The 26,868-nt window shown below is 41.3% G+C and overlaps 3 protein-coding genes across 5 annotated transcripts in view; 2 read left to right on the plus strand and 1 right to left on the minus strand.

Annotated features, from left to right (window-relative positions):
- Positions 1-342, minus strand: part of rps6ka1 (ribosomal protein S6 kinase a, polypeptide 1) — a gene marked incomplete at its 5' end in the record, with an annotated part of 45,412 nt that extends 45,070 nt beyond the window's left edge. Inside the window, one exon of the mRNA XM_079174621.1 lies at positions 199-342. Within this exon, the coding sequence (XP_079030747.1) occupies positions 199-342 (144 nt within the window). The remainder of the gene's footprint in view (positions 1-198) is intronic.
- cnksr1 (connector enhancer of kinase suppressor of Ras 1) lies at positions 253-23,115 on the plus strand. 3 transcript variants are annotated; one of them, XM_079174615.1, is made up of 21 exons: positions 253-392; positions 1,591-1,748; positions 4,042-4,244; positions 4,614-4,698; positions 11,661-11,702; positions 11,821-11,940; positions 13,894-13,953; positions 14,821-14,889; positions 15,082-15,207; positions 16,177-16,280; positions 17,790-17,935; positions 18,510-18,754; positions 18,882-18,915; positions 19,263-19,435; positions 19,528-19,601; positions 19,885-19,956; positions 20,364-20,434; positions 20,898-20,959; positions 21,051-21,138; positions 21,452-21,636; positions 21,956-23,115. In XM_079174615.1, exons 1-21 carry the CDS (start codon positions 341-343, stop codon positions 22,388-22,390), a joined length of 2,604 nt encoding a protein of 867 aa, XP_079030741.1. In that variant the 5' UTR covers positions 253-340; the 3' UTR covers positions 22,391-23,115. The 3 variants fall into 3 exon arrangements, with proteins under 3 accessions (XP_079030741.1, XP_079030742.1, XP_079030743.1); XM_079174616.1 differs by having other exon boundaries at positions 21,455-21,636; XM_079174617.1 differs by having other exon boundaries at positions 16,180-16,280.
- Positions 23,116-23,887: 772 nt separating this feature from the next.
- On the plus strand, positions 23,888-26,295 carry LOC306707291 (zinc finger BED domain-containing protein 4-like; the record flags this gene model as incomplete). Its single annotated transcript, XM_079174684.1, has 5 exons — positions 23,888-23,994; positions 24,259-24,382; positions 24,598-24,737; positions 24,825-25,890; positions 25,970-26,295. The coding sequence occupies exons 1-5, from the start codon at positions 23,896-23,898 to the stop codon at positions 26,293-26,295; spliced, it is 1,755 nt and encodes a 584-aa protein (XP_079030810.1). The 5' UTR covers positions 23,888-23,895.
- Positions 26,296-26,868: the final 573 nt, after the last annotated feature.

A 26,868-nucleotide genomic window follows, 5' to 3' on the forward strand; every position in this document is an offset into this window, starting at 1 on the left:
AGGCCCTGCGCCTTCGCCGTGCGCATGACGGGATTGTGCATGAAAGTAAAACTATGAGGGAAGTTGTGAAGCCTTAAAGCTGCAGCACCTTTCTTTTTCCTCCAGGTAAGGAGGGGGTGGGGGGTTAGGAGGGAGGGGTCCTTGCTCCTGGTCGAGCCTGACGGTTCCACTATTGGCTGACAGCAGGGGGACTCTCACCTGTGCCTGTGTGAAGGTGTGCCATTCGTCATCGTCCGATTCCAAATCAGGATCCACTTTTCCTTCCTCGAGCAGCCCATTGAGGTAGAAGTCAGCCAGGAGGGCTTGAATCTGAACGAGCGACTGCAGCAGGACTCCGAGCATGGAGCCTATCACGTCGTGGAGCGAGGAGAGAGTCAGCGAGTGGCTCCAAGGTGAGGAACATATTGCGGGTGGTTCTGTTTTTTCTCTCGCCTTGATCGCTTCACGGCTATTTTGGGTCGGACGGTTAAGTCAGAAATAGAGGCGTCACGCAAATCCTCTTGGAAGTGAAAGGTGGAGGTGGAATGAGGAAATGGCCCGTGCTGAGTGAGAGAAGCCGCACAAGTGTTGTTCTGATCGGTGTCAACATCTTAGGTGGTAGGCTATTATCAGAAACAGTGTACATGGCTGTCTTGCGACTTGTAGATGTTGCGTTCACTGGTCTGGGGATTAATGCTCTTTTATGCTGTTTTAAAGGGGAAATGTAGTTACTATTATTACTACTAGAAATATCGGCCTACAGTACAGGTTAGCTATCAGTGCTGGAAAGTAACGAAGTACATTTACTCAATTGAAGTGTTGAGGAATTTGAGTAAATCAATTTCATGCTCCCTTATACTACTTACCTTTATTCAACAGCAATCACAACTTGTTAATGTGCAGATTAAGATCTCGCTTGCAAAACACATGATCAGTGTATGAAATATGATGCATGGTTACAGTTTAAAGTGTCCAACAATACTATTAAATAGTTAATGTTAGTTCCACTCGGACCAACTACAACATTAAAGCACTACTTACATAGTAATACATCAATAATAACGATCCAATAATATAACTGACAGGGGCCATTCTGCATAACCAGTACTTTTACTTTTGATACTTTAAGTTCATTCTGTTGCTAATACTTTTATTTAAGTAAAATGTTGAATGTAGGATTAGTACTGTACAAGGAGTATTACTTAAGAACATTATTTGAATACTCCTCCAACCACCGGCTATTACATGTAATAACAACTTATATTTTGAAGTGGTTATCACTTTAAACACTTGCACAGTTAAGAGAAATTACATTCATTTTATGATATCATCAATGATATCATCATCACATAGTATATTAACAATTTTACTACAAAGTCAATTCTATAAGTCACTTGTGTTTCACAGACACATCTGTACTGTTTTCAAACATAGTTGTACAACATGTGGAGCAGAAGTCCTTTTGCATGCTGGTATTCTGCCTCTGTTAGTCTGCATGTCTGTACCTGTACTCACATGTGACTTTATGACTATGTGTGCGCTGCCATTTATACTTGTGCACTGCATGTAGTTAAAGCCCTGAGTGTACGTGCTTTTGTGTCTTGCTGCCAGGTCTGGATGCCCCCCTGCATCAGTACCCGATCTCTGAGTGGCATATGTCGGGTATGGATCTGCTCCAGCTGACATGTCAAGACCTGGACAAGTTGGGAGTACAAAAGATTGGACACCAAGAGCTCATACTGGATGCTGTGGAGAAACTCTGCTCTCTGGTGAGGGACGAAGCGGAAACATGTGTGTTTGTGTACGTGTCCATAGCAGCACTCTGTGTATCCAAGGCTGTTTGCTGTGTGTGTCGTTGTGCACTGGATATTTGCTATGCAGTCATCCTCTTCTCTCGCTGTGGTGTCATCTATGTTTTGATATTAGAGCACAGAGGTGTAATTTGTTTCCACCATTACACAGTTGTTAGACCCAGCTCTTGTTTGTACAGTGGAACCAGCAGTTGTTGGACAATCTTTTGCAATTCCAGCCAAAATACACAACTGCTTTTATTGCCATAAAAGTCCAGCTTCACACTCAGAGCCTATAGCAACGTGCAGCAGGTTTGAGTTCATTGCTTCACTTTGCCCTCCACGTTTATTTAAAAATCCCCCGAGTAAAGTATTATCATAGTGAAATAGTTACTTTATTTTTATAGCTAACATCAAAGGACCTGTCATGCTCCAATGCAACCAAAGCAGAATCCAAAGCGTGCACCTAATAATTTACATGCAAATTTCAGGGAAAGTTTGTTTGTCGGCTAAAAGATAACACTTCCGCTCCCCTTGGATTCTCTATCCTGTTTTTTTTCTGCTGCTTAATTAATTTTACTCCCTGTCCAATTTTGAGAGGGAGTTTTAGAACACTTAAATATTCTTGTTGGTGTGTGTGTGTGTGTGTGGGGGGGGTGTTGGTGTGTTTCCAGAATGGCTTATGTGTCATCGGAGGGACTATTTGGGCAGCACAGTATCAGGCAAAGTTCCAGCTCTGGTGCTGTAACAGGCTGAAGCACAGGCTGCTTAAACTGCTTGTTGTCGAATTGTTTAAGTAACTGTTTTACAGATTGAAATAGTCCTTAACAGTTTAACACAAGTCATTATGAATGAGTGTGTGAATAATGTCTCACTGTAGGAAAAGCAAGTGAAATTGTTTAACATAAGTCAAGATTAGATCCTATACACTCAGCTGTACAGTTTAAATATTGAGTACATTGTGTATGTGTGTGTGCCACTCTTCCTTTCTTAATGCTCTGTGAAGCGCGAACACTGCACTCATTCATAATGGCAACCATCACATGCTCACATGGAGCAGACCAAACACATTCAAGTACACGATTACATAATTAACAATTACAATGTCAGCGAGGCCATGAATTATGTATGGAGACTTGATGATGGAGGATTGTTCCGGCCGGTGGATGTGTAACAACAAAGCCTGACCGGTCCAAACCTCTTGAACATCAATGATGGGTCACGACAATAACTTCTTCTTCTTCAATGGTTGTCAAGAGTCACGTCTCCCACTATTGGGCGGAAAACTGTGATGACGGGCCTCGTACGCCCGTCATCATATTTATTTTATCCCTTGCTGCAGATGTTATAGCTTTGGTTAATTTGTGTGGCATTATTATACTGAGAATTAGTCCATCCTCATTGAAACAGGGTGGACAAAATATTAGAAACTCACTCAAAGCAACAATACTGCAGCCTTTTTTTGGATTTTGAGCAAAAAATTCCATGATATGATGACATGATAGGGTATACATACTGTTTATATCGTGGTTCCCTTTAATATCTTTGGGTGTATGAGGCTATTTTGGAAAGTGTTGCAAGTCAGTGGCTTTACCTTGATTCATCAGATAGTGGCTGATTTTTTTTCTTGCTGTAATGCAGCTAGATACTTTTTCACATATCACCGACCAGCAATTACTTATTTCAACATGCACATTTTTATGCATTCCTCAAAAAGGAACAAATTCCTCTCAGAGGAGGTAACAGCACTAAAGTAGTCCAGAAGGCTTCACATCAACCGGTACTGTAAGGAGCACGGCTTTCACTCAGGTTTCACTCTGTATTAAGAAGAAAAAAGTGCTGTATTTCTCTTAGTTCAATATGTATTTCAACTAGTATCATGATTGCTTCTTCACCCGCTTGCAAAACCCATAGTTGAAATGGCATTATGTGGTGTTTTTGGGATAGTCGAGAGGTTACAGGAAACAAGGGGAGAGAGAGAGAGAGAGAGAGAGAGAGAGAGAGAGAGAGAGAGAGAGAGAGAGAGAGAGAGAGAGAAACGGGGATTGACGTACACTGTAGGCCTCCAGCCGGAATAAAAACAAGGATGTTGCAATCACAATAAATGAAATGTGTCTTAAACTATAGACCCCTGCATTCTGTTAAGTGTTGGAAGAGGGGACATAATGCATTAAATATCACATATGTATTACAGTGTGGGAGTATTTGGAAAACATCTTTAATTAATCTTGTGTGTGTGTGTGTTTGGTTTGTGTGTGTGTGTGCTCTCCAGACATATGGGATAGGTGGGGAGAGCCTACGCGGTCTGACAGAGAAGTTGCGTGCCGTTGCCCACACCCTCCAGATGGGCATCCAGGGCCGCTGGCGCCTCAAAGCCTACGATGGACACAGCACCACCAAGCTGCCTGCAGCCATTCTGCAGATTGTAGTGGAGCTCATCACCTCTGCCAAAGGACTCTTCTCTTTGTTCAACAGGTTTGTAAAGAGGGAGTTATCTAACCGTTATTTATACAGTACTCTAAATTCTATTTTATTCTGCAGCTATTCTTTGCTCCGAAAATGTTCTCTGCTGTGTCTTATAGAATGTTGTTTTTGTTGCTGTAGGTTTTATGTCAAAATATTGTCTGTGGGTTATAATCAGAGGTGAAGCCTTTAAATGGGAATGTTTTGGTGTATGCATTGTATTTTTACCTGTTGCACCTTGTTAAAAAAAACAATACCTATTCCTTAAAAGTCTCCCCCCCCCCCCCCCCCCCACCTGTTTGTTTTCTTTTATTTTCTACCTAGTAAATCCTCCCAGTCTATATCCAGACTTACTTGAAATAGTAATCCTTGTTTTGCCAGGTATCAGTTTTCCCAGCTCAGTGGATACACCAACAGCAAGAACATATTCAACTACTGCAGAGAGCTTGGAGAAATTGTCCACAAGGTTAGTCCCTTTATGGCTTTAAGTGATGCATACTACTCTTGTGTGCCTTGTAATTACATGTATACTGTTATAATCTGTCCATCAAATGGCTGCCTTTCGCAGTGAAATTCCATTTCTCTCTTTTATGCAAATTGAATGGCTGGTTTAGTGCACTTCACTGCTCGTATGTTCATGGAAACATGAGGTTGTTTTATCTTAACAGGAACCACACATTTATAGTCCAAGAGGAACTACAACCTGTTGTGTGAGATTTCTTCTTTAAAATCAACCCCAAGCAAGAAAAACAGAAGCACAAATAGACTCCCTGATCCTCAGCTTAGCCTGAGTAATGAATTCTTTATCTTTACATTCCTGGCATATTTGGAGGCGGCTGTACCTTGAAGAAGCTTAGGTTTGACGGATTGCCAAAGAGGAGGGCTGGATTTTGTTAGTGTTTACTCCTTCATGGTAGTGTGACATGTGTGAATGAAATGGGAGGAGAAGGACGATGCATGTAAAGAGGGTGAAAAGTGTTTACTATGTAGTAGAAGGGACAGGCCTGGATATGTTGTAGTGCCTAAGTATGGGAGGGAGGAGGGAGGGAGGGAGGGAGGGAGGGGGGGGGGGGGGTGTAGGGAAGGGCAGAACAGGAAGAAAAGGGGAAGGCAGAGAAAGAAGGAGGAGACTGAAACAGGGATTGCACCTTCTGACTCCTGGGGGAGTGCATGTCTCTGAATTAACAGTAGAGAGCAACAGGCAGAGAGACTCTATTAACTCCGAAAGGACGCTGTAGTGACATTCGTGATGAATATCCACACAGCAGAGAAGACGACACAAGATGATAGAGCTACAGAGGTAGCAACAGGAGGGAGATAATTAGAGAGAGGTAAGGTGCAGAGGAGCTGAGGGTGATAGAGGAGGCTCAGTATTTAGAGTTTATATATAGCCCGCTACAGCCAGCTTTGGACGCCTGCACAGCACGACAGGTACAGTTCTCACCTCTTTGATTGGATAATTCCCCACCAGGTGATGCTTCTTTTGCTGCTCTTGCACTGCTTGAAATGGCTCAAGCGTATCCATGCATATTTTTTGAAATGTGCTGTTTTCTTTAAGGGGTTGTTAATAATGCAAAAGTTCATTCAAATATCATTTGAAATCTACATCAACCATACATGGTTTGGTTTGAACCAGATTTAGCATGTGATAAATGAGCATTGTGGTCTCTGTGTTGCTGTACAGTAACAGTAACATTATTGTTGTAGACCAGAGGGGAAGGAAGGAAGTATTGGTTTCAAAGAGCTTGTTGACTCTGGTAGGATGTTTTTGTGACTATGAGGTGAATCAGATCTTGGCCTGCCGGCTGTGCTTTTCATTTATTGACAGTTTGGTCACTTAGTGAGTGATTGGTAAGTTAAAACCCTCACTGCTTTTGTCGGAGGTACCTCACAGAGGTTGATCATTGTTTGGTAATGTCTCGCTATTGTTGCTCAATTCCTGTTTTTTAACTTTGGTGGCGCACTTCTATGTTTGTGTGTGCAGGTGTTTTAAAGGTAAGACTTACTGTTCATAAAGAAGTGGTCTTGTACCAAGAGCATTTTTTGACAGAGAACCTTGTCAGGTGAGCTGAAACATCACCCTCACAACTGTTTAACTAGACGAGAAAATTACATTTCATATTATGTCAGTTCAACTGTCATCATAGTCCGTGGACGACGTCACCCTGACGTCACCCATCGATTTGTGGACTGCCATTTTGAAGCCCCGAGTTTGACATACTTGGCTGTTGCAATCTTGGTTTTTGGCCGTTTTTGTGAACTGAAAACATACTGTGAAAGGGTTAAAGTTCTAAGACAAAAACTCGGACGACTCTCCGAAACAGACAACGCGATGGTATCAACCTGTCAATGACAAGGTAGCCACGCCTTAAAGCACACACTGCTTTATCGTCTATTTTACTCCAAAAAGACCATAATTTACCAAAAACATAATGCGTTATTGAAGAAGACTTGAAACTAGCGATTAAGACCATAAACGTATTACATTTTTTACTGAGGTAATAAATCTAGGGAGATGTAGGGTCATTTTTTCATAGACATACAATCTGACTTCTTTTTGCAACCGGTGGAGTCGCCCCTTGATGGCTATTAGAAAGATTTCGGTACAGGCTTTGTAAAAGAACACTTGTAGCATATACTATACAACTGTATCAAATAACATAAGTGTCCCGACACCCGATACCATCAACAGTGTAAGCATTGACCATTGCACACAGACAGACTAGCATAGTCACGACCTCTTAAAATGTTGAGGCTGATGTCATGCCCTCACTCCCTGTGACGTTTTTGACGCGCTGTCAGGAGGCCGTGGCTTCATCGTGACGTCCTTTTCTGGGCAACTGCTTCCACAGAAGTTACACCACATCCTTCACACCAAAGAAAGGACTCTTATTTCCTGTGTGTCAGTATCTGTTCTCGCACCCTGAGGGCGGTCAAGGTCAGTAGTCAGCTGGTGTTTTTTAGGATCCCACAGTAGAGTTGTCAAGTCAGAGTTTCGCAGTACACACACGCTCAGTCCGCTTTGAACCGGCCAAGCAGCAAGCGAAGTCCAGGAGAGAGAGACGGGGAGAGAAAAAAAAAGAGGGCTCTCTAAACTGTGAACTTGGATATGAGAGCAAAAATTTATTTCGAAGCATTACACAAAGGTATGTGAGTTTACCAGTGAATCTAGAAAAGAAAAGAAAAGGAAAACTTTTATGTTGCAAAATGTAAAGCGTGTTTGACATAATAACCATCACCTGAAAATATAACTTCAAGCGATTTAATATTTAACTTACACTTGAATAACTAGGCTCTACTGAGACAAATCTTTGAAAAGGGGACATGCTGGTTATGTAATGCTTTTTTTAAGACTGGAAAGATATCAGCCGCTCTATTGTTGATCAATACGCAATGATCAAGCTCTCTCTGTTAATATTAAAGCTCAGGAGGAAATAATAAGAGGCTTGAATAGATGGGAGAGGATACCAAAGAGAGTGAACTAGAAATGAACTCTATAAATTTAGATAAAAGGCCTCACCTACTTGAGAGGTCAGAAGTGAATGACTATAACTTATTATTTATGGTGCTGATAAAAAGGAGCGCGCAAGAGAAATCCAGCGCCGAGAGATGTGGTAAAATGCAAGGAGGAGCACATGGATAGGGAATAAAGATTTGGATGGAAAGATAAGGAGCAGGTGTAAAAGAGATCTAACCTAGTTATGTCTCCAAGTCTTTTTATAGCAAGTCTGTGACCTGTTGGCAAATAGGAAATATCCCCCGGTGCAAGTCGAAGTGTGTAAACATACACGCAGAGACAGACAGGGCTTGACTTGGCAAGGCTTTTCATTTTATAACAAAAAAAGAATGGAAATCTGTTAAATTGTCTCTAATCAACAGTGTGTGTCATTGAATATGTGTGTGACAGCTTGAGCCTTTTTGTACATGTGTGTCCATGCATGCCTGTGTGCATTCGTTTTGCCTTTTTCAGAGTGTTACACCCACATAATAGCTTGTCTTTGTTTCCTAGACAACTATAGTGAGAGAACAGCTTTCAGGCACAGAACGCTGCTGCGAAGTTAGCTCAGCCGCCTGATCAAGCCACACACCAGCCTTCACAACACATCACAACACACAACCTTTCTTCTCATAAACGGAGGCAGATGCATGTTTACTCTGCATTTCTGTTATGATGAATAAATCTAAGTGCAGCACATCCTGCATGGTATTGTCTGCCAATTATTGATGGTCTGCAGTGCAGCTGTGGCTAATATGTAACTAGTGGAGCTACAATGAAATGGAATAAAAGGTCAATTTTTGAATGTTGATCTGTGGTATGATGTTTTGTGCTGTTGTTTGGGCACAGAGCGGCTCAAAAAAGGTTTTTTGTATTGATGGTACTGCAGGAATTGGTAGATATAACAGCATATGTTGCTGATCTTGTGCCCAAGCTGCATGGAGTTGAATATGAAGAGTGATCTTTGGCCCATTGTTCTGCTTTAATTGATGGAGAACTAAAAGTGGTTCATCTCTACAGTAACTCTACTGCCTGATGTGACAGTTTATACATCTTGTGTTGCAAAACCTGAGGTGTTCCTTTAGAAACAGTAGCAGTTGTTTTCAAGTGAAGTATTTTAGTAAAGCGAAATGAACAGAAGGGAGCGTGAACATGCTAGAGGCTGTCAGAGACTAAACATGTCCGACCCACAGCTCCTCTTCTCACGAGTTCATCTCCTTTCCTCTCCTCTTCTGTCTCTGCCTCAGCAATGAAACACTGTGACCTAGATGTACAGGCATCATATGCGTCATACTTGTCATATGCTTCATGTCCCTGTGTGTGTGTGTGTGTGCACACACACACAGGGACATTTCATACTTTTAGATGTTTTGGGGAACCTTTGTGAAATAGCTTCAATCAAATCAGGGAGTGATTATGTTTGCATGCATTTGTGGTTGCACCTGTCGCCCACCGCACACACATTAATGTCATTTCCTGTTAAAAAGAAATGCAGAACAGTTTATACTGTTGTCGGGAAGCCTCCAGCGACGTGGCTCCAAATCGAACAGAAAGCAGAGGTTTGGATGTTGCCGTATTTTTACCTTATGTCTAAAAGACAATGCTGAGATGCTGGAAAGAAAGAGGTGTTACCAATAAAGCGAAGGCAGAAATGATGGTGTGTGGTAGGAGGTGGCAACTACATTTAAAACTCAACTAATATTACCCCTGCTTCCACTGAAGTATCACACTTACAACAGGATCTGGCCAAGTTATAAGTTTCCGTCATGGGTTCAAACCATTGTAACAGTGAACCCTTTCTGCATCTAGCTTATCATCGCCGTCTTAGCTTTCTTTACAGCAGTTAAACAACATTCATTTTTATTTCCCTTAATTCGTAAAGACAGACATTCATTGTCCTCAATAGAATGAAGCCCACTGACTTTGATGATAATGTCTCAACAACTATGCAGACACACTAAAATATGATGGAGACTATTGCACATTATATCTGCTAAATATCAGCATGTTAGCATAGTCATAGTGAACATGTTAGCATGCTGATGTTAGCATTTAGCTCACAGCATTACTGTGACTGAATACAGCCTGAAGCAGCTTCTAGCATGGCTTGAGGCTCTTTCTTGTGATTGCCTTACGTTTCTAGCGGGAGGCTATTATGCGGCACAAACTCATCTGAGTGGCTAAAATTATCTCTGGCTCTGGGTTGTGCAACAACAAGGATTCCAAAGAACCCAATTAAATCATGGTTTCTTTAAAATGAAAGATTACATTTAAACCTCTCTTTAAATGTCAATTTAGTCTTTACTCTAAACTTAGATCAAATTGAATTATGTTGCACCAAAACTTTAAACTTTCAATTTAAAATGTGATCCAGTATTAACTTTAAACTTAGGCTTGAAGCGTTTTAATTTTTAAAATGAAAAAGTCTGAAAAGTCTCACAAAAAACTTGGATTCACTAATCAGAGATTAGTTTAATTGTGATTGAATTGATCATTTTTGGTGCAACCTACCCTAAATCTCTTTTCAGATCACCCAGGTTGGTTTGCACTAATAATATGTTAGCGGCTGACTCTGAAGAAGGTTACAGGTTTAGCTCCATTCTATTTTATAATTTTGCACTGTAAGGCTGATGTTCTGTTTTAAATATCTGTTCAAAATGCATTCATTTATTTTTAAGCTGTGACTAACTATCTAGCTAATGAACGGACTAAGTCACTGTTGCATACAGCCAGTGTGCCATGACCAGGCTACATTGCTCGAGTGGGGATCAAGACAAAGGATCTGAACAGCTTTAGGTGTTTCCTTTAGTGGTTTGTTGTGGTGTAAATCAATATATCACATGTCCTGCATCTCACAACTGTCAACGCTCAAACACAACAAACATACTGACCAGCAGTCATGACAGAAACTCACCCAGTCATACCCCTCCCTGCAGCCTTGTGTCACAGCCTTTAATTAGCACAGAAACCAAGCTGTGCTCACTGTTGATCCCTAGTCACATTTCACAGGGATTAGTCTCTCTTTACAATCCTTTATGTAACTCATCACATCATCAAGTGTTGCACATTAGCTTAGGCAGTGATGGTACGTGGCATTAGGCTATTCAGCTTATATGCCGTATAAACATCATCCTCCTTCATTCAAAGCCTCCCCTCATTTCTCCAGCTCCTACACCAAGTCATAGTAATGCCTGTAGGAGCATTATCAACACCTTCCTCCCAACCACAGATTAAACAGTTTAGTTCTACTGATTCTAGTCACTTTGATATTGAACACTGACTTCCTGTGGCGCACGTGTGCTTGTGGGGATTAGTGGGAGACCTTGGGTTAAGACGACATTACACTCCACATTGATTGCCCACTTGCTGCTGCAAATGTTATTGAATATGTTCTGTTTTCTGTTTGTTTGTTTTTCATTTCTACTCGAGCACTGCTGTGATAAATGAACCCGTTAAATGCCATTAAATGTCTGGAGTAGGGCTGCGCAATTGATCCAAATTTGATAATTTTACCATTTTAATATAAATATTGTCGTGCTGCAGAGATGTCCTGACATATACATCATATTCTACAGACAGCATCTGTGTTTGGTACAGATTTTTTGTAAAAATTAGGATGTGGTGTGAAATAATTACCATTCCCTGTAATATCGCAAATCACATCACAATTGCATTGCCTGTCGAAATGATCACAATTAGATATTTTTCTTCAAAATCATTCGGCCCGGCCTGGAGTGATGTCTATCTGGCATCTGGATGCCTTTGGCCTTTGGCTTCCTGACTCATGCGGTGAAGAGGAAATAGGACATGAGTTTTGAGTCAGATTGTCCCATTTCCACAAATCAATCACAGCATTGTAAAAGCTGCTGTGGTGTCATTTTGGTACACTGTTTGGATGGAACTCATGTCAAGTTGTTTCACTCATTCAACAGGACACCGTTGTCTATGAAAAGGAAAAGGACATCATATCTGTAGTAAGTGTTTGAATACTTTTTTCCTACTTCACTATAAGACATTTTAGTTTCCTTTTATTTTGTTAACAATTGCATGAGATGTTCTTGATCGTAAACGATGGTTTGTGTCACGCTCTAGTGCCGTCAGTTGGTGTCAGTGTGTGATGAGATCCTGAACTCCAGTCCTGAGGGGCTTCTTACCCACACTGCTCAGCTCGAGAGTGTCGACCTAGTGCCCGTGTCACCTGGTGATCAGCTGGTAAGACCTGCTTGCTCTTAATAACTCTTTGTCTTAATTAAATGTACAACCAATGAAAAGTATATTATTTTGCTGAGTAGATGAGAATTCTGTTTACTATATTAAATGCAAACACTTTTACTGTCCTATATATTCAACTATGTTCAAAATGTGGTCAGGGGATCTCCAGTTGTCCCACCAAAGGAACGTTTTGTTTAGTTTTACTTCAATGCACTAACATATCCATTTGATAATGTATAAAAGGTCACACAATTAGTTGAATAATCAATTACTCCATCAACTGTTGGGAACTATTTTTAAATCAACTGATTCATTTTACAAGCAACAATATATTCCCTAGTGTCAGCTTCTCAACCTTTCTTGTCTGACGGTAAAGTCATTTATTTGGGGGGTTTTGGACTGATAGTCAGACATCACATTTTCTTTGAGAAATTGCAATTGCGATTTATTTTTATTTTTATAACTAATATTTCCATATACCGTGTTCAATTGTAATAGTCATACTGTTCATGCAAGGAATTAATTTGAATGAAAAAAATTGTTTTGAATTTGCTGATGCAAAATCTTTTATACGAGTGATGTGAAGATGCTTTAGAACCTGTGATTGCTGCTCAGTTTATCTATTTTTAAACTCTTTCTGCTTTTTCTTTACTTGACTGGTCACCCCTGGATGCTTTTTGTTTGTTTGTTCAACTCATCCATGCAGCATCTTACCGTCTCATTATTACTATCACTTTAAAAATCCTCTCACCTTTTTTATTGTTTCACCCGTTCTTTTTTTAAATTAACCCCTACAACTGTCTTATTTTCTCTCACTCTATCATTTTCAGTATTTGTTTTCTGCTTTCATCACTACCTGCAGTTTCCCATCATCATTTGGTTGAACTCATCACCTCTTCCATTTCACTCAAGGTTCTCCATGTACCCAGTTCTATTCGTATTATTCTCTCAAAAACAACCTCTTCTTTTCTTTTACAGCCTTCAGTCGGTACATACGGTACAACTATTATAGATCTCTTCGTTGCCCGTTATCTTTTCATTTATTTCTAATTATACATTTGTCCCATTACTTTGTGTACTCAGCCCATTTGGGCTAAAAACAAATCTCACATGTTGAATGACAATAGCAGTCCAGTCTCCATGTGCTCACTCACTCGCTCGATTGGCCTTCCTAATCATCTCCAGTGTGTCTCAAAAGCGGATTTTCGAGCTCCACTTCATCGCCTCTGATGCTGTAGTCATCAGGCAAACATGTTGTTTGTGTCCATGGACACATATTTGCGTGTGCGTAGGTGGCTAAAGATAGAAATTGATTGGAGCACATCAGAGATAAGAAGGTCTGTCCTCTAAATGATTGAAAGTAACGGGAACTAAAGACAGGAAGAAAGAGAAGTGAGAGGATGGAAGAATTATAATTCAATGAATGTAAAAAACATGACGTACATTTGCTTAATTCATCAAATACATCTAAAAGTGAAATCCTAGATATTACCTGAAAATGAATTGATAGATTAATAGTTATATATAGTATGTTGTTTATTATTCTCAGTGGCTGCTCTTTTCAGTTCAATGTTTGAATCCCTTTATGTTTCTGTTGCCATGTGATACTTATTGATTATGTGATCTGGGCTTTCTGGGGTGTGATTAGTTGGCTCTAATCCCCACACCCATTTTGACTCAAAATAATCAATCAATCAAGGCCGGCTGAGGGGTAATTACAGGCTGAACCATCAATACATCTGGAGGCAGACATCAATACCTCCACAGACTCCATCAGCGATGACAGTAACAAGATAGAGCGATGTTTATGTGTCCACTATGGTGAACCCTTTTGGCTCGGTGATGTGTAAAATCGACATTTTGCATCGCAAAGTTGCTAAAATGCAGCTTTATCATCCTGTATCGTTCTTATCTTAACTATCTAATGTATCTTTCTGTTTCTCCTCCTCTTAGGGGATTGAAATAACGTCCACCGGCTCCAGTAACCACTACGTGACTGGAACTGCTGTGGAGGTCAGGCTCTCTCATTTACTTTCACTGTTGACTCAGCCCACACACCCACAAAGGGTCCGTGCTCTTGACAAATCCTGAAGAGCAGTGTGACTCAAAACCCCTGCTCCTTTTGAACTTCAGACCAAAAGGTTAACTTTAACTCTGGTTTGTCTCTTTGCAAAATAAGAGCTTGGGTTTACATCCAAAAGAGTCTCAAAATGTTTCATTTCTGAACCGGTTCTGTCTTGTAAAAAATATTGCTGACCTGCCGGAGTGTAACAGGTTGCAAACTATGACTCTGTGGCTCAGGTCTGTCACGTACCTTCTGTTGGATTATGTGTTATGGAAGCATAAGCTCTGGACGTAGCGGAAATCCCCCTGGAAGTACTTTTGGGTGACATATTATTTTTAGCCGTTTGCTTATCTTTCTTTGAGCCACTGCTTTGAAGTTGAAACCAATAAGAGGCCTTGTGTTGCAAACACTTTGCATGTATAACTGAACTTAAAATGAAATATATAAATATCTACTTGAGGCTGATTGGTCCAAATGCATGTAAACAAAGAAGCATCTTGCAGACACATCATGGCAGGATTTATTTGTTTTACAGTTTTATTTAAACTGAGCTATAGTACAAAATTGCCCTCATATTCTGTGTTTAAAAGAATTAAAAGAAGCTGATAAATAAGCCATCATGCCTACAAAAATAGTCAAAAACATATCAAAATGCACGGAATAAAACAACACTATCTGCTCTCTTATTGCAAGTCACAGTGAATAAGAGCATAATGTGTCCTCAAAAAGTAAAAAACTAAAGTTACAGTGAACAATATAAATCAGTTGTATTTATTACGAGTTCTTATCTGTGTGGTTTGTCTGTCTTGTTGCAGCCTTCATCGGATGCCTATTTGAAGATCTTGGCTGGTGATGAAGTGATTCAAGTCAACGACCAGATAGTGGTGAGTGTTACAATACAAACAGTATGTGTACACAAGCCTGCATATATATGTTGCACTGCTCCGTTGCGCCGTACGTGTGTGGTCCTCTCAGTCTAAAGACAAACCTCTGTACATTCACCGTTCCTGCAAAAGTGTTTCTGTGTCCGAATGCAATAACACTCAAAGGAATAATCATCCGTTTCGCTGCATCAGGTGGGCTGGAGCAGAGCTAACCTTGTGAAGAAGCTTCGAGAGAATCCCAACGGAGTGACTCTGGTCCTGAAGAAGATTCCTGGGTTAGCCCGACGCAGGAACCCAGTCCGGCTCTCCTCCACACAGGTCAGGGATCATTGAAGTCGTCCTCCACTCACCTCATCACTCCACCAACTCTGTTTACCTTTCTGATTTACAAAGGGAACTGTGTTGGCTCCATCCACTTTGTCATATCTTGATATTGAATGAAGTGTTTGAATCATTACATCATCCATGTGTCACACACACACACAATAACTCCACCATCCCATTTCGACAGAAGATTAGGAAAATATGCATATATCATCACTGTATATCAATGTGCACGATGACTCGTGATGAGCCACGCAGAGAACGGCATTCTTCCTGTTGCTCCTACTTTGCCTCAGAAGCTTGCGGGCTTCGAAAACTTGTGTGTGACGCCATTAGAATAAATCACACGCCAATAGCGTTATTGTTTACACACGCACAATTTAGATGTTCTGCCGTGTAGTTTCAGTTCAGGATAATTACACCCAGGGGTGAAACATCAAGTCATATTTCAGAAAATTGATTATTTACACAGTTTATATCAGGGGAACCAGACGCTTCCCTTCCACGAGAGTCCCCTCTTTCCGTTAAACAATCCCTTGGGATCCATTTCCATAAACACTCACTCTCAGTAGTCACTATGGCGACTGTTGTTTGTCTCTGAGTTACACACTGAGTCTGAGACAAGCACACACACTTTGTGCATTTCACACCCCCTTGTGACCACCATGTTAATCTCAGATCTCGCTGCACGCCGTAGGGTGAGAAAACACATAAGGAGGTTTGAATCAGCTCCTTATTGTCCTTTCTCGATGCCCTGCTCTTAGCGAGAGTTTCACAGACTGTGTGTGTGTGTGTGTTTGTGTGTGTGTGTCGTTGGCACAGAGTGAGGGGTTGGAGACCTGAGGAGAAAGCTGCTATTGCAATCCACATGACATCCGCCTCCTTACCCTCCGCTAACCCCTAACTACACAGCCAGTTTAGTGTGCACACTCATAACTTGAATTACTGCCGATTTCTTTTCAGAAGGAGGAAGAAGAGGAGAGGTCAGAGGGGGAAGAGGAGGAGGAGAATCCGAGGCACTCCATATTTGAGAGGGTAGCAGCATCTGTCAGGTCCCTGTCTTTTAGGTGAGAGCATAATTAAGCGTTCCTTCTATTAATTAGCTATTTCCTTCAACAATTCTGGGTGGATCAGGTCATTGTGGGCGACACTGGATGTTAATAGGATTTTTACGATCCTCAACCCTCATTTCACAAGAATCCCTGTCTTTTAGGTCAGAGCATAAACTAGCTTTAATTTAAAGTAGCTGTAATTATGTCAGCACTGGCCCTGGATGAAGGGAAGGCGGAGAGGGGACAGCCTCGCCAGTCTCTGTGTGTTCATGAGATTTTGTGGGCGAGGAAACATCACGGCGAGCAGGCTACAATCGTTTGGTTGAAGAGCTCAGTAGGCTGCCTCTGTTGTATTTGTTCCGCCCCTCCTCCACTGCGATTGGACAGCTGTGTTGTCAAAAGTGACAGTGACAAGTGCAGAGCTGGCCCAAAGTTGAACATTTGTAAGATGCTGCTGCCGTTTGTAGTATAGTAAGCTGGCCCCGCCTTGACCAAACAACTCTACCTGTGACTCATGCTGTTTTTAGAATGTGCCAGCGGGCTACTCGTTGGCTCCTTGTGGGCGACCGGGCGCTGGCGGGCACCTTTTTTGGCTACCCCTGATGTAAAATAATGTAGGTTTTAAATTTCAAATGTTTAACAAAGAAGGAAATGCATTTTGCATGTTTGATAGACTTTTTGTTGAGAAACATTGAACGCTAACGGATTTTTTACATGTTAAGAAGAAAACTCTGCATGGTACCTTTAATTGTAAAGCACTGTACATGACCAGAATATGCTGCTTGAGGTTTTTTTAGAAGCAAATTATCTTGCCGTACCTGGGTCTGTAATCTAAAACACATTCAGTCTTAAACGGAAAGTGTTTGCATTTTATGTTTATGTTTAGAGGTGTAATAACTCTGCATCTTAGAGCAGGATGGACATACGTTTTCGTCACTATACTACCTAGGATTTACTCAATAGAGCTGAACCTCCCAGAAACCCTTTTGACCTCGTTAATCTGCCAGGACCTGGTAGGTTTGCGATGAGGTCACAACTGCCAATACCATAAATTCCACCGAACAACAACCCACGGCTGACTGGAAATGAGAGAAGAGGAAGAGATGAGCAAAAAGATAAATAGATGAGGGAGGTTTATAGAGATGAAGAAAGACACAAACAGGGGTGAGTACAGAAAGAAAAATGGGAGAAGGGAGGAAAAAGAGTGATGGAGAGGCGAAGGGAGACAGTGTGAGCTGATGGGGAGCAGGCGTACTCAGACAAATGGAGGGAGTAGGCGGGGATGGTGCATTAAGGTTGTAAATATCTCTGTCACATCCTGATACGCTACAACTCCAGTCTAAGGAAAGAAACTTTAGACTGCTGCCAAACAGTCATATGTATCCTCTTTAAACGTCAATACAGGTCATTTATACTGTTTCACCTCATACCAGACATCAATGCTTCTCAGAAGTACCTGAATGCATCACCAGTGAGTTCTTTCGATTGGTGTTGTGATCTGTTTCTATGCGTTTTCCACTGAAGGAGAGCCATTCAGGGGCCAGAGGGACAACAGCGGCCTATGGGACAGGAGGAATCAGAGTTGTCCACTGACAGGGAGGGGGAGGAGAGACTGACTCTCACTTCATATCAAAGCCAACAGGGGGGGCTGTCACCACTGTCAGCCTCAGGTAAGGAGCACAGAGGGGGGCTCAGGCCCTCGGCAAGAGAGCATCTGGTTTCAGTCGTTGAAGCAGGATTTTGGATGGAGACATATGAAAGAATAACTACCGCTTAAGGCCTCCAAATATATCAAAAAATGCTAAATGTAAAGACGGAAATTCATTATACAGTACCTGAAGGTAATAATGAAAAAAGCCTCAATTACTTTTGCTGCAATAAAGCAATTTGAAATATACATATCACCCTGAGATCTTACTGTAAGCAGTGTAGACTGTGGCCTATGAGGATTTTTTGTATTTTTTTTGGTAACGTTAAAAGGACATCAAAATCACAAAATTCTCTTTTCATGGAAAACCAGTCAGTGTAATTGATTTACAAGCACCAATGAGATGTGTTGCCTAGATACAGAGATGTCGTTGTTTGAAAGAGTATTAAATGTGGATCATTGACTGCTGACACAGATTCAATGTGAGTGACGATGGTGTTTTAAATAGTTATACTGTGACTTCTTTGTCAACACAAATGCTAGCATTTACTCTGCTGGTCTATGCATGATGGTCACATGTATATGTTTCTTCTCAGGGGAGTTTGAGAGTTTGGCAAGTTCAAGGCTCTCCCCAAGCCTAAGACAAGACCTGTCTCCGTCACCCAGAAGTCCTTCTCCTTTTAGATTTGATGGTTTGGGAAATTCAAAGCTCTCCCCAAGACTAAGACGAGACCGGTCTCCGTCACCCTCAAGATTTGGGTCATTGAGAAGTCCTTCCCCTCAGGGACTCGACCAGGAAACAGCCAGCATCACTTCCTGCCCGGAAATGGTGGGACACACGGTGAGAGAACATTTTCTATCAGACATTTACAACATTTTACCCCCCACTGTTGATGGTGTTTAAACTACATTTGAATTAAACACAGTGTACACACAATAAATAAAATCCATTGGCTTATCTTTTCCAGGGCAATAAGGACACGAAGAAGATCTCTACAAAAGGTAAACGTTTATGCTGTAATACTAAATGAATCTAAGAGAAATAAGCTAAATTCAATAACAAAACTAGGTTGCACTGAATTGAAGACAGGGTCCATATAGTTTCGTGCCAAAAATTAAGAGCAGAACAGGGAATAAACATGTTAAAATGTTTCTAAAAATACGATTTATAGACCTATCTGTAGGACTTAAAATGGAAATAATTACAAATGCACATGATTCTGCTTACTAATTTCTAAAATGTTTTGTCATGTTCGGAAAGAAAATAGAGGAATATTCAGAATTTGGAGAGGAAAATATGTTTGGTGATCTCTGCTCTTCTTCTTCTTCCCGTCCTTTCGTCCTCACAGGAATGTCGACGGCTTTGAGTCGGCGCCGTGTCTCCTGCCGCGAGCTGGACCAACCCGACTGCGACGGCTGGCTGTGGAAGAAGAGAAAGGAGAGCGTCTTCATCGCCCAGAAGTGGCAGCGCTTCTGGTTCGTCCTCAAGGGGCCTAGCCTTTATTGGTACATCAGCCAACAGGTGGGAATAAATCTATGAGAGTAGATCAAATAATTAAGAACCAAATCAATGAGGTAGTGCCATTACAACAGGATTTTTTTTTTTTTTTACAGGATGAGAAGGCAGAGGGTTTTGTCAATATCTCCAGCTACAACATAGAGAGTGCTGGAGAGCACAAGAGAAAATAGTAAGTATGAACTTAATGATGGATCATATCACAGGCTTTTTACCTTGTCAGTTTGTTGATATTATGTAACAGTCTTTTAGTCGCCACGGGTTAGTTTGAAAGAGAAACTTTATTGTCCATGTGCACAGTGGAGGATCTATCCTGGCTTGCATAAACGACATACTGCATGTGAATTTCTTTTGCAGTGTATGTGTGTCAGCATAACTTGTGTGTTTAAATTTCACTGTAATGAGAAACTTTTATTTTTGTGTCTCCCTCTCTCTTTGTTCTCGCTCCCTACAAGCGTGTTTCAAATGTGCCACCAGCGATTTCACAACTTCTTCTTTGCAGCTGACAATGTCACCGACATGAGCAAGTAAGTTGGATTGATAACAAACTAAGACCTCGTTCAGCCTGTATTTCTTATCTTTCTTTCTCTTTCTCTAGAAACTAAACAAACGAGGGGTTTAATAATGCAAGATGAGCCTTTCGTGCTACATTTCTTAAATATATGACCGGCTTAAAAATGCAGCTGTGTAATGGCAGACTAGGTGCTTCAGCTACAAAATGTAATGTTCATTCATTCTTTTATTGCAAACAGTGAGTGTGTAAGAGGTGTTAAATCATACTCTTAACAGGAGCTGGTCTGCACTGCCCCCTACAGTTGGCTGTTCAGGATCCGTTTTTTGTGCTGTTTAAAGCAATGGGCTCAATCCTGAACATTACTGAGACATGTATTGTATTTGCTTTGTCTGTGTTGATATATTATCTGTCTTTCTCCAGGTGGATTAACTGTCTGATCACAGCCATACAGCATCACAAGAAGTTTAACACAGGCCCAGATAGTGAAGAAGGTAGGCAAACAGCCTCCTTACATTTGAACTTATATTTAAACCTCTGATGCCCTTAAAAATGTATTTTAGTAGTTTCACTCATCTTAAATATCTTGCAATACCTTTTGGTTCTTATATAATCTATTTAATTTGACTTGCATTTTGGGGTTTCAAAAATAAAACTAATGCTGGATGAGGTGTCCTGGCGCTGCAACCAAAATAATTTTCTCCTCTATTGTTCAACATCAGGACACCTCCATCATCCTGGGGCCATCATTAAGTCATGGTTATGACAATTAACTGGCAACATAGGAAGAAGCATAATAACTGTTGCTATTGTTACCTGCAGTTCATTTAGTGATTATAGTCCAGCCAGCAAGTTAAAAATGATCAGGAACGTTATCTGCACACCGGATGTTTTTATATACAGTGATATGATGTGTCATGGTAAAGTCATTAATTCAACACCTGTTTTTACGCCTAGAATGTTACAGTGAGACTGAATCAGAAAGCGAGATATCACCTTCAACCCGCAGAAGAAACAAGGTAGGTTCAGTTGGAGGTTTACACCTCAATAAACATAAAACACTGTTTGGAGCTCCATTCAGATCATTTCCTATTTCATTATGTGCATCAGAAAGTGCTGTCCCACACTCTGCCTCGCAAGGGGAAGACAACCCACATGCCATTATCGAGTCTTGTGACAGGGGGCAGCAAAGGAACAGGTATGTACTGAATAACTAACTCAGCTATTTGCTGTTTTTCTTATTTCCTCTCTCAATGATTCATTCATTTAATCTGTGAAGACTGCATCCCCCTAATAGAAGATTTAATAATATGTGAGTGCAACATTTATTTGAATCATGACATGCTGTTTTCCTGACTTGACCCTGTGGATATTTAACCTAATCAACTGTCGAGAAACAATGTTCAACCAAACCCCACTGCTCTTTTTTGGTATTTAATTCAATCTTTGTTTGATGTCCCCTCCCTCCATCTTTATTTGCTCTTCCCTTTCTGTGTCTTCCTCCCTGTGAGAAGGAGGACCGGTGGATGAGATGGGCATGATGTTAAACAACATAAAGGAAGGAGGAGTCTCTCTGATCGGCCAAGAGCAGCCGTTTACACACGACCACTTCAGGAAATCGTTCATTCGGCGCAACAAGAACCCCATCATCAATGAGAAGGCACACACGCTCCGAGCCCTGCAGAGCACTCTTAAGGTGAGCAGAAAAGTCCTCCAGCTCGTGGCTCAGGTTACACTTCCCCTGTATGTCACATGACATATACTGACACAGGTCAAACACTCTACCGAAGCAGTTAATAGACCAAGTTCATTTAGCATTGGCCAGTTAGGAATCACTGAGACTGTGTGAGTTGTGATGTCTTTTCTTTTGACTGGAGGACAAAGAAATATGAATGAACTAATATCAAATAACTGACTTGTACAGCAAGTTTGTTGTTCTCAGACACTCAAAATCAGGAAGTTTCATATTTGAACATATATGCATTCTCAATGAAACCCCTTTTTTTACGCTACAGGCCAAAGAGGTGGAGCTATTGCAGCTCAACAAGCTCTTAGAGGACTCTGATCTGTCAGCTTCAAAGTATCGCCAGTGGAAGGAGCAGAACGAGGAGCTAGTTCAGGAAATCGAGAGGCTGTCCGCAGTCAAGGCCTCCGAAGGGTCGGACAGCGCGGCCGTGGAGGACACGCCCACGGAGGAGGTTGCCTTGGAAACTGTCGTAAAGGAAACAGCCAGCGCAAAATCAGAAGGCGCACACAGAATGAGCCTCAGCGACGGGGAGCAGCTGGTGGATGCAGAGCCGTCTGACGTTCTCCTCGAGATCCCGCAGGGTTCTCCAAGCACCAGTCCAGTGTTAGAACTCTCTCTGGGATCGCTGCAGGATTCAATAAATGAACAGCTGAGTGGAATGCTGGCGAGCGGAGAACCTGCCGAGAACTACTTCTACATTTAACGCTGGAACAGTCGCATCACTGCCAAGTTGCTGTGTCTACTGGAATCAGTCAAATGGAAGACGTTGTTCGTGCAGCCAGCTGACAGAGGTGCACTGCTGACATTAGGATTAGTCAGTGAAACGCATATGTGCAGATTGAGACCTAGATTTGTTCACAACAACTAAATATGACAAGTTTAAGACAAAGAAAAGAACAACATGCCAAGTGTAAATCTCAGTTCAGTATGTATTTATGGTATTCTAAGGCCGTCTGGTTCTTCTAATGATAGAAAGTAGAACTTCTCTTAGAATTCAGTGAGAATTTGTAATATAAGTCACGCCTCGTGTAAATACAGTTCTACTATAAATACTGTATGTATTTGTTTATTGACGTTGCCTTAATAATAGGTATACATTTGAAATATTTTGCACAGAAAATTTGCTTCAGAAACACTGTCGTAGCCCCTTGTTGGTCAAGGTGGGTTTTTTGAAGCGTTGTGGAGGACGCGTTATACTTCCCCACATATATGGACATATGAACCGTATAGTAGAGCTGTATGACAGTTGTGTGTTCCTAATTGCCCAAGGCCGCCACGAACGCAGCAAGACAAGTGAAGACTCCTCAATGGCTGAGACGTCTATTCACTGTAATATTGATCAGCTTAATAAAAATGTAGCGTGATGATCACTGACATTTGTTGTGACGTCCCTGTTTAAGACTGAAAAACCCTATAAAGCAGATATCACATTAATTGTGTGCTTGTATTTTTCTTTTTTTGTGTGGTTTTCTATATGCGTATAGGATTTAGACGAGACAAAAGAGCATGAAATGCATGCCTTTGCATGTGTATGTCCATGCCTGTCTTTAGTGCATGACTTTGAGCATGTTAAGACTTTTCTGTGTATCTTGCTCTTTGTGTGTGAACCCTCGGCAAGCTGTCTGGTGAATTTCAGTGAATAGATATAATGTAGAGATTGTTTCTTTAAAGTCTACTTGCTCTTTTTAATCACCAGGTCATGCTCGCTGCTTTCAAAACATTCTGCCATGCAGTCTAAACGGACAGTTGGTTGAAAAATAAATATTAATACAAAGTATATGCTTGTTGCAATAAATAGACAGCTTCACTTTATTCCCATTTTGTTCTGTCGCAGCCTTATGCTAAAATCGTTTAAATTCATTTTCCCCTCATTTAATCTACACTAAATACCCCATAATGACAAAGCAAAAACAGGATTTTACAAACTTATTAAAAAGAAAAGGTAATAGGTATCACACTGACATAAGTGTCCAGATCCCTAACTAAGAACAGGAAGCGTCCTGGTTGTGTAAAACGTGGCTGCTGTGCTCTTGGGTAGTGATGGGACGAGCGACACTGGTGCATCAGCACTGTGCCGAGAGCTCAAGAGGGAAACCTCGTATCGGTGCGTGTATTGCTTTAAGAAAGAATCACGTGACCGATACAGGAACTGTGTCGTTTGGATGTGCCGCGCCAAAGTGTGTTTATCAGGAAACAAACTGTATCAACATGTCGTGGGTTTGTCGGATGGAGTTTTGCTTGATCATGGATCGTCCTAGGAAGTTTTCCCCGGTGTGGAATAATTTTGATCTCGTGACGCCAAACAAGGTAAATCTTTTTCTCCTTTATATACTATTTTTTACGGTGGCGCATTGCAATCACTTTATCAGTTTATCAAGTGAATGACCTGTGATTCATATGATAGTCAGTTAAAGAGCCTTACAGTTGCTTTATTCATGTCATCATGTAATTATGAGATCCTGATCTCGTAATCATGAGATAGGGTGTCTATTTTGTTTAACAAGTGAATGCAATGTTCTGGTAAGAGGTTTGAATTGTTTTCAGATAAATTAACTTTTTATGTTATTGTAGGTGAAGTGTCGGCTCTGCTCCACAGAGCTATCTTATATCAATAAGAGCACTTCATCAATGCTGAGGCATTATAGAGCTCGGCATGGCAATGAAGAATTGGCAGATACTCGTGAGAGTACCCCAGGTATGTTAAAATTCTCTCTAAAAATTGTGCTAAAAAAAAACATGCATGCAAAACGACAGGCTCCAGGCCTGGTATCGAACCTCCAACCCTCTTGCTGTGAGGCGACAGTGCTAACCACTACACCACCATGTCGTCTTATGTCTATTTGATATTGTTTGTAAGAATTACAGTCCTTTTATTAAGCTTTTGACAAAATAGTTCCTTTTGGCTTGCAGTTCCTAACAAGCAAGCAGTGGATGAGGCAGTGGTCAATATGATCATCAAAGACTGTCAGCCACTCAGCTTTGTTGAAAATGAGGGATTCAGGGAGCTCCTGAAGCTTATTGTACCCTCGTATGCTCTACCCAGCAGGAAGGTATGTTTAAGAATTTTAATTATATGTTTGTACTAACTATATAACTATATTTTATTGGTGTAACAGTATTTGTATGGTTATTTTCAGACCATCAAGGACTTGGTGAGCCAGAGATATGAGGAGGAGAAGGAGAAAACCAAAAAGGACCTCCAGAGTGCTGTTGCTGTTACTTTAACAGCTGATATGTGGACGTCCATGAATATGGAGGCATATCTAGCTGTTACTGGCCACTATGTGGACAAAGAAAGCCATGAACTCCATTCATCAGTCTTGGCAGTGCAGCATTTTCCTCAGAAACACACTGCAGAAAACATTGCCACGGTTAAAAGGAGCCTCATGGAGGAGTGGGGCATAGCAGGAAAGGTCAGGTGTCTTGTCACTGATGCAGCAGCAAACATGACTGCATGTGCTCGAATGCTGCAAATACGGCATACCATTTGTATAGCCCATTCCCTGAATTTAATTGTGAGAAAATCATGTGATCAAATCCCAACAATGACTGAAATACGCAACAAAACACGACACATTGTGACATACTTTCGATCGAGCGTGACTGCTAAAGAGAAGCTCACTCAAATACAGCAACAGCTGGGAACACCGGGCCATAAATTAATAAACGAGGTGCCAACACGATGGAACAGTACCTACCAAATGTTTGAAAGAATGACTGAGCAGAAGGAGGCAGTCTGGGTGTCACTGGCCTTATTAAAACCTGGCATCACTCCACTGACTCCAGAAGAATGTCAGATCATTGAAGAGATGCTCAGGGTTCTTGTTCCTTTTGACCAAGCTACAAGAGAACTGTCTGAGGAAAAAAGGGTCTCTGGGTCGAAGGTCATTCCCATGATGAGAATGCTCCACATTGAGCTTCAACGTCAGGCCACAACAGTGACACAAACAGCTGCTCAGCAACTGGCTGAAAACCTGAGGAAGCGGCTAACTGACGCTATTTGCGGCATAGAATCTCTCAGTGTGATGACTCTGGCAACTCTGTTAGATCCCAGATTTAAAAAGAATGGATTTGTTAGTCAGCAAAAGGCAAGTGAAGCGGTGAAGAGACTGCAGTCAGAATGTGCAGAAGAAATGAGGAGCCAAGAGCCTGACCCAAGAGAAGGAGAGCCTAGCTCTTCACATGGGTCAGAACCCAGTTCAGGTATGAAAATACATTTTTGTGGCACTTTGTGATATGATTTATCATGTGATAATGAAGTAATGATTGACTATTTTTTTAGGGCACAATCTCTGGAAGACTTTCGATATGGAGGTTGCAGAGACCCAGAAGACGAGGAACGCAACAGCTGACTCCATTATTGAAGTCCAACGCTACCTGGCAGACACAAACACACCCAGAAACCAAGATCCTTTGCAATATTGGAAATGGAACCAGAACATATACCCACATCTTCATCAACTTGCACTTAAAACTCTCTGCACACCATCATCGTCTGTACCATGCGAAAGAGTATTTTCCAAGGCTGGGGAGCTGGTGTGTAAGAGGAGAAATCGCCTTGGAGCAAAGACACTCGAAAAACTTTTGTTTCTCAATAAAAATTCATGAACTGATCACTTTTTTGTCTTTTATTTCATATGATTTAACAGTTAAGTTGACAAATGTGCACATAAGTTACAAAATTGTAACTCTGAATTTTTACTCTAATTTGCTATATTTTACATACCAACTCAGTTTTAGCATTTACACGAACAAGGACTTTCTTTACCTGCAATGATTTTATAACTACTGCAGGGGTCACTATTGGGTGACCAACACAGTATCAATACAGTGCCGACACAGTTTGTTTAGTGTGTCAATACACTCCTTGAGGTATCATCGTCCCATCACTACTCTTGGGAACCTTCCATGCAGCTTAATTTTTTTTGTTGCCTTCCACAGATCTGTGCCTCAACACAATCCTGTCTCTGAGCTCTGCAGGCAGTTCTTTCTGCCTCACGTCTTGTTTTTGGTTTTTCCTCTGATATGCGGCGTCAGCTGTAAGACCTTATATAGACATGTCTGTGCCCTTCCAAATCACATCCAATTAGTTCAATTGACCACAGGTGGACTCAAATCAGAAACCTCTCGAAGATGATCAAGAGAAACGAGCGGCACCTGAGCTAAACGTGAAGTGTCTTT

Source organism: Pholis gunnellus (assembly GCF_910591455.1).
Source record: "Pholis gunnellus genome assembly, chromosome: 15".
NCBI lineage: Eukaryota > Metazoa > Chordata > Actinopteri > Perciformes > Pholidae > Pholis > Pholis gunnellus.

Excerpts from the sequence above, each read along its gene's own strand:
- cnksr1 (XM_079174615.1), top strand. The coding sequence starts at position 341 with ATGGAGCCTATCACGTCGTGGAGCGAGGAGAGAGTCAGCGAGTGGCTC. Across the intron at positions 11,703-11,820 it reads AAAAGGACATCATATCTGTA|TGCCGTCAGTTGGTGTCAGT; the intron begins GTAAGTGTTTGA and ends GTCACGCTCTAG. Across the intron at positions 15,208-16,176 it reads TCCGGCTCTCCTCCACACAG|AAGGAGGAAGAAGAGGAGAG; the intron begins GTCAGGGATCAT and ends ATTTCTTTTCAG.